The sequence below is a fragment of the Barbatula barbatula genome, assembly GCF_947034865.1.
Source record: "Barbatula barbatula genome assembly, chromosome: 17".
In the NCBI taxonomy this organism is placed as follows: domain Eukaryota; kingdom Metazoa; phylum Chordata; class Actinopteri; order Cypriniformes; family Nemacheilidae; genus Barbatula; species Barbatula barbatula.
Window position 1 is genome coordinate 2,648,763 of NC_136780.1, and position 12,520 is coordinate 2,661,282.

At 38.5% G+C, this 12,520-nt stretch overlaps 1 protein-coding gene across 1 annotated transcript; it reads right to left on the reverse strand.

Moving 5' to 3' along the window:
- Positions 1-772: 772 nt before the first annotated feature.
- Positions 773-10,187, reverse strand: ppp1r14c (protein phosphatase 1, regulatory (inhibitor) subunit 14C). The gene is made up of 4 exons (XM_079478104.1): positions 9,861-10,187; positions 3,049-3,132; positions 2,932-2,964; positions 773-2,714 (listed from the first exon to the last, which is right to left on the reverse strand). Exons 1-4 carry the CDS (start codon positions 10,086-10,088, stop codon positions 2,640-2,642), a joined length of 420 nt encoding a protein of 139 aa, XP_079334230.1. The 5' UTR covers positions 10,089-10,187; the 3' UTR covers positions 773-2,639.
- Positions 10,188-12,520: the final 2,333 nt, after the last annotated feature.

Sequence of the window (12,520 nt, forward strand, 5' to 3'; positions counted from 1 at the left end):
CTGTCATTAAACATTCTCCGCGCGTGCACCTCGCAGTCTCAATTATGCCTCCATGAACGCGCCTGTGGAAAGTGGGTCATATCATTTAAAGGGACAGCAGCGCCATAGAATATTATACTTGCGTTTCTAATGTATATCTGCGATGTATTGTCATTTTTGTTTACATATGGGTTGTTGACAAATATACCCTACATGTGTCCCATGGTGTGCATTGCAAGACGTTAGAAAACAAAGTGATACTGTTTTATTTTATAGGATTGAAATTGTATTTATAACGTAAAATAGCATACGAGAGATGTATCTTCATTATTTTTCACAGCACAGGACACATTTACGGTTTTATTTGTCAGCTACCCGTATGGATTTATATGTGGGCTATGGTTATCACAATGATTTTGTGTTTTGGATTTAACCAAAGCGCCACATTTGGTAGCCGTGGCCATGAAACCAAAGCTGGTGTCATTACTTACATGGAAGATGGACAGAGAATTATCTTAAAACAACAAAGCGCTTTAAAAGATGCCTGTGCTCAGGATGTACATGGAGCATTAACTGTAGCAGAAAAGTGGATTCATCATTTTTAAAGATGAAAATTACATTCAGTAATTGAATGCGAATTGGTTTTCAACTGTCATTTCATGCCATACACTCGTAAAAATAAAGGTGCTTAAAAGGTTGGATTCCACAGAAGAACCATTCAGCCAAATGTTCTTTGAAGAACCATATTTTTTACAAGTGTGTGTGTGGATTAGAGACAAATACACAAAAAAATACTTTAACAGTCAAGACTTTTATTATTTAAGTAGATAGCACAAAAGACAACACTTTAAATACATTTAAAAAAAGAAACGATAAAAACACTCAAAACGCATATTTACGGTCAATAAAAATTATGAAAAGTTGTGAATTTAATTTGAATAAGAGTATTACTCAATGTATAAAAAAAATAATCGCTTAAGCGATCCAAAACCTTCCTATCATGCATAAATAAAACTTCTGTACACGTCGCTAACGTTTTATAAACAATAAATAAATAAAAAGATCAGCCTAAAACCTGAATGTTATCGTCCGTGAGAAGGGTCAAAGCCTACGGACAGGCAATCTCCTTAATCCACACCAGTTCTGAGAAGCTGTGATCAGGGCAGATGGTGACCACTGCTTTACTTTCAAGAGATCTGTCACCCTATTGAATAAGACAGAAGTCTCTTAAAGAGTATTAGGGCCCGGTCTCGGTTTTTGCGAATCACATCGTCCGTCCACGCTGTAGAGGATCAAAATAGTTTAAACAGCACCGTAGTTTCTCCTGGATTCCTTGTAATTCGATTAAGACCATTAGACACAAAATTGACCCACGAGTATGACACCAATGACAAGATAAAATGCTCTGAATATTGTAACAGAATATACATGTGTTCACTGTTAGCATTTCATAATGAGGTTATATTCAACTGTTCTCGATTCTTTGGCAGCCCGAGGACAGCGATTGAAAGCCCAGATTGTAATGTTTTACACGGTTTCAAAAATGATTCGAGTCATGATCACAAATGATCATTACAGTACATCTGTTCAAAACAGACCCATAAATCGTCAAGCAGCCCTTGGTGTCTTCTTGAATCTAATTTGAGGCTATTTTTAAAAGAGCACACAAGCATACTTTTACAGTATGCACATTTTCTGTCAAATAAACAGTATAGATGACTGCATGGTACACTGTATCCCACAATGCAGTGCGTTTAACCCATTTCTGCATGCATCTTTAAAACATTATAAAACGTATATGCACTAACAGTATACTGCGCACTAGGTAGTATGCAAGTATTCCATTCTGAACATAGCCTTTTGTGTATGCAGTCTGTTTTTAACAATAATAAATCCAGTTTATGAAAGTACAGTTAATTTATCCGCATATTGTTTTCTTCTTGAAGGAATCTTAAAAGAATCAACGCGTACAACAAAACAAATGTGATGGTTATATGAATGACTGATATGTACTCTGACCGATAAATTATAACTAAACATGACAAACAATGTGCACCATATATTTCATCCTGGCCCTTAATGAAGACTACATATCCCATCATGCTCCGCTCATGTTTAGTGCGGGGAAAAGAAAGCAAATGAAAGTCAAAGAAATTACTTTTGATGCAAGATTAGCGAAAAAGTCCAAGTAGACTAAGTTTGATGAATGTAGGCCCCTAGTGCCGTTAATAGCATATTTTTTTATGCAAGTCAAACTGTGACTGGTAGTAAAAAAACTAATAATATAGAAAGCAGCTTTGCCTTTTCCTGTGGTCTCAAAAACACGGGAGTACCTCGTACTGTACTGTAATACTGTATCTGAAAACAAAGCATGTAATAAGACCGATAGAGAGGTTGTGGTTATAAACATCATGCTACTGAGATGTTTTCTCTGAGTTTAAGTGTTAGATTGCCTAGTGGATTAACTTTGAACTCGAAGATTTATTACCTTATTGGGAAATATAGACATGGCTGACACTGAATTTTGTTGTATGCATCATGGGATATGGAGTCTGTGAGGGTGACGCGCCTCATAGCGTGTTGTATGCTGTGAGGCGGAGCGATGGATTGTGGGACATGTAGTCCAGGTAGCTGGATTGTCATAGGCATTTTTTAAGCACTTAAAAGCTTTTCTTCTGAGGAGCGCTGAGTTTTCTCATTCCTCTTATCCGACCGAGCAGCTCACGCACAAACTCCTGGGGAAGTGAGAATGGGAGAGAGTGAGACAGACGGACATGAAGTCCCAATTATATATAAATATATATATAAAATATCTGAAATTGTAAGACTGTTTGAAAATTATGTGGATGGTTAATAAATGTATGTCATTATCTCATTTGGTTAGTCACGTGTGTGCAAGACATATACAGATGGACCATAGCTACAGTATATGTTGACTGTATATTAACTTACATCAGTTGGTTTGAAGCAATCCGACAGCGATCCCTGAAAAAAAAAACAGATAAAAATGTCAGATAACACTTAAACATTTACAGAATCATAAAATAATTGATAAACATCAGGGTTTACCTGCAGCTTTACGGCTCTCTCATCTTCACTGTTGACCTCCAGCAGGTCATCGATGTCTATCTCCACCTCTGGCATTTCTTCTTCCTGTAGAAACAGAGATCACACACATTTTGTGGAGGGACATCAAACCGTGAATGTGCCTATAGAAGAGCGAGATTTTGAAGTCTCAAAATAAAACATTAAAGATTATTTTATAATAAATATTAATTATACTACACTACTATATTTATAGTAATCACATTTTTCATATGCAAATAGTCAATGTCAATTGTGCTCAGATTTTTCCAAATCTATAAATTACAAACCAGAGATCTCAATGGGAACACAGTTTTTCCAAGGTCATCTTGGCTTTACAGTCGTATATAAAAAATGTATTTTACTTATCAATTATGTCTCAGATTAAAGTCTCATGAGCTGTAAAAGAGCCACCTCGAAACTGTTCTTCAATTATATTGTATCTTCAGTGCAGATGTCCTTACTTACTGTATGGATTCATGTAAAAGCAGATGAATATTTAATTATTTATCAGTTCGTTTTTTAATAACAGGATTTACAGAAAGCGAGACACTTGTGTTTCTAGCTTCAGTAAAACCTCTAAGGTTATATTGAGGTTAATCTGTACGGTCATTTATCAAAGAACTGTACCACTGCGATGACAGCCACAGATCTAAAAATACACTCCCCTCTTTAAAGGTGAAAGAGAAAGTGGGGTATTTTCCATGTAGCAATGGCTTTGGAATGACTTGTTTGATAAATGAGAGTTAGAGCAATGAAATATTATAATATGCTCATCCCCATTGTCCATGCACATAATTATGAAAGGGTCTATTCCGTTGACGGGTTGTGGATGTGGTACAATACACACAAAGCATTATACCAGATCAGTTCACACATTGTATGCATTAGTTAAACGGGTCAGGCAGTCTTACATAGCCACGGTGGTTACAGCAGAGCTGCCACGGCCAACTAAACCTACAATATAATAGAATAAAGTACATCATAATAATATTAAGGACAGTTAATACTATATACATTGCAGACCTTCTGCACCCGTTTTAGGCTTTCTCAACCAACAGCAGATCAGATTTGACTGTCTTAAAGTGAACATGTCCTCACTCAAGCCAGGATGCCTAGAATGTGAAGGTGTGTGATATTGTGTGACTATAACAAAAGCCTAGAAACACCAAGTATCAGTTTAATAAACAGCACTTCCTTTCAGGAGAGAAAGGGATTTTGAGATTGAGACTTAAAGAGAAGCATGTCAAAAATGATTAGAACCTTTCTGCAGAGTTAATAAGGATAAGTGTGTGTGTGATTGTGTGCTAAAAGTGTGGGTGGCTCAAAACTCGGTTTCATAAAGTGAGGAAGAAACAGAAAATAATGAATTTTGATCTCTTGTGATTTTATTGAAAATATGGTCTGCTGACAGTGATGGATTTTCAGCCACAACATAATGAAATCAAAGCCTGCCGAGTGTCTCAATCAGGCTGGGTGTGTCCAAGCGCCCGTAGGAGTAATATATAAAGATATCTTTAATATCTCAGTTGTTAATGTTAGATGGAGTAAATAGCACATTTCCTCAAATGAGATTCTTGTAATCTTGAGTTTCAGAAGAGATCTCAAAAACTAATTAAACGGTGCTCTGACTTGCCAAGATCAATCAGCCAACAAGGAATAGTAGTATAAGCTTGAATATTCTTCATCAAATTCTGTCAAAAACAAACAAAGTGTTTATATTGACAAAATGTTGTAAGTGGGTTTGGGTAAAAGTGTCTGGCAAACGAAAAAATATGTACATTTAATGATGTAATTGTCAGGTCAACAATTATATCATGTCATTCCAGACATATTCATGCCTGTCCTTGTAAACTGTCTTTAGAATGATAAGTATTAGCACACTAAATCTACTATATCACACAAACAGACTCCTACGGAGACATTAGCCTGGACTTTTGAAACAAATTACATCGGTTTGTTAAAATATAGTCTGGTTTCCTTGTCTAGATATGCTAATACATTCACAACTAAAAGATTGAATACTCTGATAACTCCTTTTGAGTAAATGTGTTGCCCCAGGCATCCCAAAACAGGCTAAAAACGAAACCAGCCAAAAATACTAAACCCAATAAAGCTATACGTTGAGTCGATCAGTCAAGCTAACCGAAAAGACATCCCTGATCAATCATCCATCAAGATAACGACAGAGAGACTATCAGAGACCTCACACCACTTCATCATGGCTGCGTTTACTGTACACTGATGCACGCAGACAGAAATGATCATTTAAGACTGTAGATGATATACACAAATTATGAAGAGCTAATCAATTTAATATACAACATTGCTCAATTTTTTATAGACTTTTCTTTTTATTTACACAATACACAGCTTACATTCTGAACCGTCTGACGGGTTTTGGTGGTATCTGATAAGGTAAGCATCGCTATCATTTCACACAGAGCCAAAATAAACCCGCAGATGTCATCAATTATCATTCGAGCAACAGACATGAATGATGATGCCTACATATAGCTTGTCTGTCGGTTTCACATTGTGAATTTAATTTGCATAAAACCAAAATTTCATCATGAAGCAATTATCATTTTAACACAGTATTCATGTTCCAGCTGTGCAAATGTGCTTGCGGAGGTAAATAATGTCCCTCTGTTGTGAATTAAATGCCCTGCAGTGTGTGTGTGTGTGTGTGTGTGTCTGACAGAGATCTTTCAACCCTTTAACCAGTCACCTTCATTTCACCCGTTTGTGCAGCGTGACTCATTGTGCAGTCGACTGGCGTTTCATCGGCAAACACAAAGGAAACGGATCTGTCTCTCTCAGTCTGTCTGTCTCTCGCTCTCTCTCTCATGGCAGACAGGTCAGATCACTAGGATTCACGTCAGAATATCGGTCAAGAGACAGAAACGTCTTGCTAGAAAGTGTACACAAAACGCCGTCGGCAATAAAAACACACTCCCACACACACAATCCACAGTGTGCACCTCACATTCTCCAGCAGACTGTACTGTACGGTGCACATATGTGCTCATAATATACCATATGCACGCATAGCCTGTGTGTCACTGATGATTTACGGTCAGGATTAGAACGGATGCATTAAGATACGAGAAACCCTTAAGGACAAACAATGCAAACACATATGCAGCATCAATACAAACAGTCAAACTGAAACGCATTTTCTGTGATAGAGATGCAGACCCCTGCAGCGTTAAACCTCAAAGAAGACCCCCTCCCCCCAGTTTGAACAGGAAGACGAAGAGGAGAGGGGGTTGTGGGTATCTTCTGCACACAGGGGCATTTTTAGCAGAAATCTAGCGGGCAGAATGTGAAGGGCAGATCTCTGTTCTTATTTCGGAATTGTAGGGTATGCAATGGTTTTGTGGTTTGTCATTCATCAAAAAATTTTATCTTAGTGATGCAACATTTAATCAGGATGCTGAAGACTGTCACATGAATCGAATGCTGATACAATTTATTCAATATGCATTAGCAGAAACAGCACATTTGTCCTAGCATGACCCGGATACATCATGTAAAACAAGACTATTGCTTGCGGAAGAAAACGTCTCGCATTTTAGACTAGCAGTGTTCTTTATATGACAGCGTTTATTGTAATTAGCTTTTACATCCCATCATAGCAGCGATCGGCTTTCACCACACACACAGAAGGAAAGAGAGAGAGGAAATCTGCATGCTCGCAAACTACTGCACTGTACCCAAAATAGAGCAAATCCTCTGGAAACAGCTGCTGCAGCCGTTTGTGACCATCATTGATTCTGAGGTCTCCATCATTAACTCGACATCCTCTCTTACATTCAATACTCTAATAAACTCCTGACAGACCGGTTTAACTCAGGCACAATCCATCAGAGCTCTGGCACAGGAAAATATACAAATATAATAACATCATAAAGAATACAACACACACACGTCTCTTCAAGGTTTATTTGTGTGTGGATTAGGGGACATGCTGTTTTACTCGAGGCAAAAATTGATTCAATTCTCCACAAAGCCAAAAATCTCTTTGTAGTCTGATGCCATTAAATTGACTTGTTTTATTGTCTGCTAACCTATTTTTCTCCTCCTTTCTATTATCTTCTCTTCTACTTTTTTATGTTTCCTCCCACAATGCTCTGCTCACAGAACGTCCCATGCAGAAACTAAGGTCTTTTGTTGCCTATAGAGCGGTTTTACTTAGATACAAAATATGAGATTATGTACACAATACATGCAGATTGATATTTGAAAAATAAATGACAGTCTTGTAGAATAAAATGCTAAAAATGGACACAGAAAGATGGATTAGCAGATTGGGCTAGAAAAAATTAACTATAGATATTGCCGTTATTTCATGTTCCAAAAGAGCCGATGTAACAAGACCGCTTTCCGGTTTGGTCATGTGATGTTCCCTATTAACCTCCAAACATCCTTGTTTGTTCCACACTTCTCATCTTTTTTCTTTTAGGTAAAATACTCTGCTGCTTCATGACCGACAAGTTTGTCTAATCCACGTTGTGGTTTCGCTAAAGTTTATTGGCGGGGGTAAGAGTTTAGTTTAGTGACTCACAGCCTATAATTTTATAACAAAGCTAATCATAACATGTTAAGAGATACACAATTAATATTACATTGATACTTGAGTTTGGAAAATGCAGAATGTAGTTGTACTCTATCAGAAGCACATAATCCCAGTCTGACCTACTCGTTCTTAAACTCAACTTCACCTCACATTAAACCCGTCTCAGAATGGTGATGTTAGCAAATCCAATCAGCAGCTGTCTGCTTCCACACAAACCTGGGAAATATGCTGTCAAGCACATTTATTAGTAAGGACTAAAAACTGAGAACACCACGGAATTGCATTTAGAAAATCAAAACGTTAAGAGCTGCATTGGTTTTTCTAACTCAACTGGACAAAATGCAATATCTTCATCACTAAAAGGATTTTTATTAAATGTTTAATTGCATTAGTGAAATGTATTTATCTCACATATTGCCGTTTATTGTCCCAGCTGGCTCCAATACAGGACCTTGCAGTTTATATTTAAGTCCTTAAAGGGATAGTTCACCCAAATATAAAATTTCTGTCATGGATTACTCACCCTCAAGTTGTTCCAAATCTGTATGAATTTCTTTGTTCTGTTCAACATCAAGAAAGATATTTGGTAGAATGTCAGTTGCTAACGTTCTTCAACGAAACAAAGAAATTGAAACCGGTTTGGAACAACTAGAGGATGAGTAATTCATGACAAACGTTTTGGGTGAAACATTCCTTTAACCGGCTATAAATTGTTAACAGCTTGATGAGGGCCAATTTAGCAACACTTATTGGCTACGTGTGACTTTCTCCTGTTTTCTGGTCTAATGGTGACAGGTCATTAAAACACACCTGGGTAAACATCGGTTTACAAGACTTGGTGTTAATCTGACTAACCTAGATTATAAAACTTGATTTGTAAAGAGTATTTCAATTGAGCATATTCAATTCCAAAAGATGATTGGGCACATGATTTCATTGGGGTAGAAATTAGCTGGGTGTTAAATAAAAACCAAATGTCTGAGAGTCTGAAAGTCAGTGTCTCAAACATCAAATGCCTTAGACGTTAGATGTGAAAAAGTGTATAAAACACTTCTATTCTAACGCAAATCCTCGCTTCTCTCTCACTCGCTTTTCATCATACAGAATGACTTTGACTACGGTGTCCATCAGATTCCTATCACCAGGCACATATGTGATGCTCGGGTGGTAAAGGCTGATTGGGCAAAACGCAAGTCCAGAGAGACTGTGTTAAAGGTTCATTCACCGTACGCTCATATTTACTTAGATGGAAGACGACATGCAATACCAACATGGTTCTTTTTCCATTGACTTCAATTTCAAACACGTCTTTAACGTCACACACATATCAATTATCTGTTCGTTCAGAATTTAGAAAGCCCACCAAGTCGTTTTAATAAGCTCATGTTATTCCGCTTCACAAGTGCACAAGTTTTTCCTCGTTCTCATCTCTCTAGGGTCGACACAGCATCAGCAGAAAATACGCGAACGCAGCTGCAGAACAGAAATACTGGGAGAGACAGATAGATACAGAACAAAAGAGCCAGAGCAATAAAACGCCTCACGGAACAGCAAAAAGACATCATCTTTAAATGAAGATCGATAGAAAAGGGTTCCTAACCGCGGCGCCCGTGTCCAAGCCCTGTTTGGGAAACCAAATGTAGGTCACACAAAGGAGACCACCATTCATCAACCTTAAGGTTAAAGATGTATGATGGTGACCCTGAGGCCAGGTTCAGACCACTAAAAGCGCAATCTTATAAATATGACCGATGTGCCTGGCCTGAACAAAGACCCTCTGGATATAGAAATGGTATATCTGATACTGATGTGTGTGATATTTTTGCTATGGCTATTGTGTTTTTTAATATATACATTTAAGGTAAAGGCACAATCCAGGATTTAGCGTATAATGAAAATTATTATAAAGAAACAACAGAAACCCTCAGAGAAATTCTAATGGACTTTATGGTTATAATAGCAATTGTATTGATTTTAATGGAAACCAATGTGGACGATGGTAACCAAAAGAACACGATAGTGTAACCATAAGAAAAGAAGACACTAAACACACAACATAAAGGAATTTTGCAGTGGTTTTAATGGTAAACGGATGGTTCATATACTGCTATTCCCAATGAAACCCATTCACATTTCTATTGTTTCCCACAGCAATAATATTTAGAAATGTAATCAAAATTGAGGTATCCGGGTGTTCAAGGTTACAAGGTCTTACCTCGCAGTCGTACAGTTCGCTCAGCTGTTCAATAATCCATTCCTCCAGAATGAGTCTCTTGCGCAGCTCCTTGCGGTCGTACTTCACGGTCACTTTGCCTTGCTTCTTCGGCACCGGTTCATCTCGCTGCAGCGGACCGGACCCGGCGCAGCCGCCACCGGGCTGAAAGAACACCCGACCCGCCACCGGGGGCAGCTGCGCGGTCGTCTCGGCGCTTGCGGTGGACATTGCGGCGGTGATGAGGATGATATTGATGATGCGCGTCTAAGGGAGACGGGTTCGAGCACCTGCTATTTAAAGCACATCGCGAGCATTTAAAGGACAGTCGGCGCGTGGGAGGGGGCTGGCAAGCCAATGTGCGCGTTCGTGTTAACGCAGAGCGCGCCAGATCGCGCAGGTATTGGTGATCTGGGATTCCCTCCGCGCCCATTGGACAGAAGAAGAACCGTTGTCCAATGATATAAACAAGGGGTTATACCGTGGTATTTTGTTTATGTTTACCATTGCAATTATTGATAATCATATGGACTGTTTCATAGTTTTTATACGGTTTGTACTGAAATGCACTTCAAAGAATGCATTACATAATTAAGTGCACTAAAAAGAATGCATTACATAATAAAGTTAAGTAAATAAATTGAGCAATTCAATACATTATTACGAAGGATCATGCCAATGTTGTCTGTCTGTCTATCTCTCTATCTGTCTCTATTTCTATCTCTCTATCTGTCTCTATGTCTATCTCTCTATCTGTCTCTATGTCTATCCTCTCTCTCTCTCTCTCTCTCTCTCTCTCTCTCTCTCTCTCTCTGTCTCTCTCTCCTTCTCTCTCTCTCTCTCTCTCTCTGTCTCTATGTCTATCTCTCTATCTGTCTCTATGTCTCTGTCTCCCTCTATTTCTCTCTTTCTCTCATTTTGTTTATGTTTACCATTGAAATTATTGATAATCATATGGACTGTTTCAGTTTTTATACGGTTTGTACTGAAATGCACTACAAAGAATGCATTACACAATTAAGTGCACTACAAAGAATGCATTCCATAATAAAGTTAAGTAAATAAATTGAGCAATTCAATACATTCAATACAAGGATCATGCCTATGTTTTTTTACAAATGCCATTCATCAGCTGTTGATGCCATTTAAACCATTGCAATTCCCATTATGAACGTTAAATCCATTAGAATTTCTGCTATGGTTTCTAGTGTTTTTCCTCAGCACAATGCACATGCAGGTGGAGTATAGTAGCAAAGCAACTTTGCATAAAGGCTGCATAAAGGCACTACATAAAAAAGAACAGGTATGCCAAAAACATCTGCTGATGTGACATCATACAGAGCTGTGTCATAAATGGCAGCTGAGCGGAGCAGGGTGGGATTCGATTGGGGGGTTAGAACATGTTCAGTGCTTATGTAACATGATGAAAATCCCACTAATGAGATGGCTCTATCCCAAAACACCAGCGCAGTTCTAGAAAGAGTATGAGAGACTTCTTAATACTTCTTAATTTATATGTGGGATGTATGTGAGCAGCCAAGGATGATGGATTGATCAACAGAAAGGAATGATGGCTGGTGGATTAAAGCAGACTGAGGTTATCCAGGGATATTTCAGTCACCACATTTTATATTAAAACCACCCCCAAAAAATTCTTAGAAGTATTTTGTTGTTAGGATATTTAATCCATTTTTGTGTGATATAGGTCAGTTATGGTAGACTGTCCTGTGTTTAACCTACATTCTGCTTAAGGGTTAAGACTCCTAAGAATAACATCCGGCTCAGCACACAACATACGCACGTTTGTTTGTTTTTAACATGGTGGTTCCATCTGTCCATCTGTCTGTTTGCATTCTTTTACTTAAGTCAAAACACTGTAAGATTTATTTTTGTTGAGGAATTATTTGCATCAACCCAATATTTGCAACAACTAAGAATCCGATTAGATCTCCTCAAAAAAAATTAAAGCACAACGTTTTTTAAGTGACCTTAAAGGCTCTTACCAAGAATGTATTTTGAGATTTTTAAGCATTTAGTCCTAAAAAGCACAGCCAATGGGTTCTACCAATTACATGCTTTAATATGCTGGAAGTGTTTTGGTGCCATCTTCTGGATATGTCATATTATTACATGGGAAACAACCCTCCTATCTTTCTATCTGTCTGTCTGTCCGTCCGTCCGTCCGTCCGTCCGTCTGTCTGTCTGTCTATCTGTCTATCTGTCTGTCTGTCTGTCTGTCTGTCTGTCTGTCTCTATGTCTATCTCTCTATCTGTCTCTATGTCTATCTCTCTCTCTATCTCTCTATCTCTCTCTTTCTCTCTCTCTCTCTGTCTCCCTCTCTCTCTCTCTCTCTCTCTCTCTCTCTCTCTCTCTCTCTCTGTCGGTCTCTCTCTCTCTCTCTCTCTCTCTCTCTCTCGGTCTCGGTCTCTCTCTCTCTCTCTCTCTCTCTCTCTCGGTCTCTCTCTCTCTCTCTGTCTCTCTCTCTCTGTCTCTCTCTCTCTGTCTGTCTGTCTGTCTGTCTGTCTGTCTGTCTGTCTGTCTGTCTGTCTGTCTATCTATCTATCTATCCATCCATCCATCCGTCTATTATTCTGCACCTGTCCGCTAGAGGCGCGCACTCCCTAGTTTTGTACTAAGCGCGTCCTGTCTAATCCTCTCATGT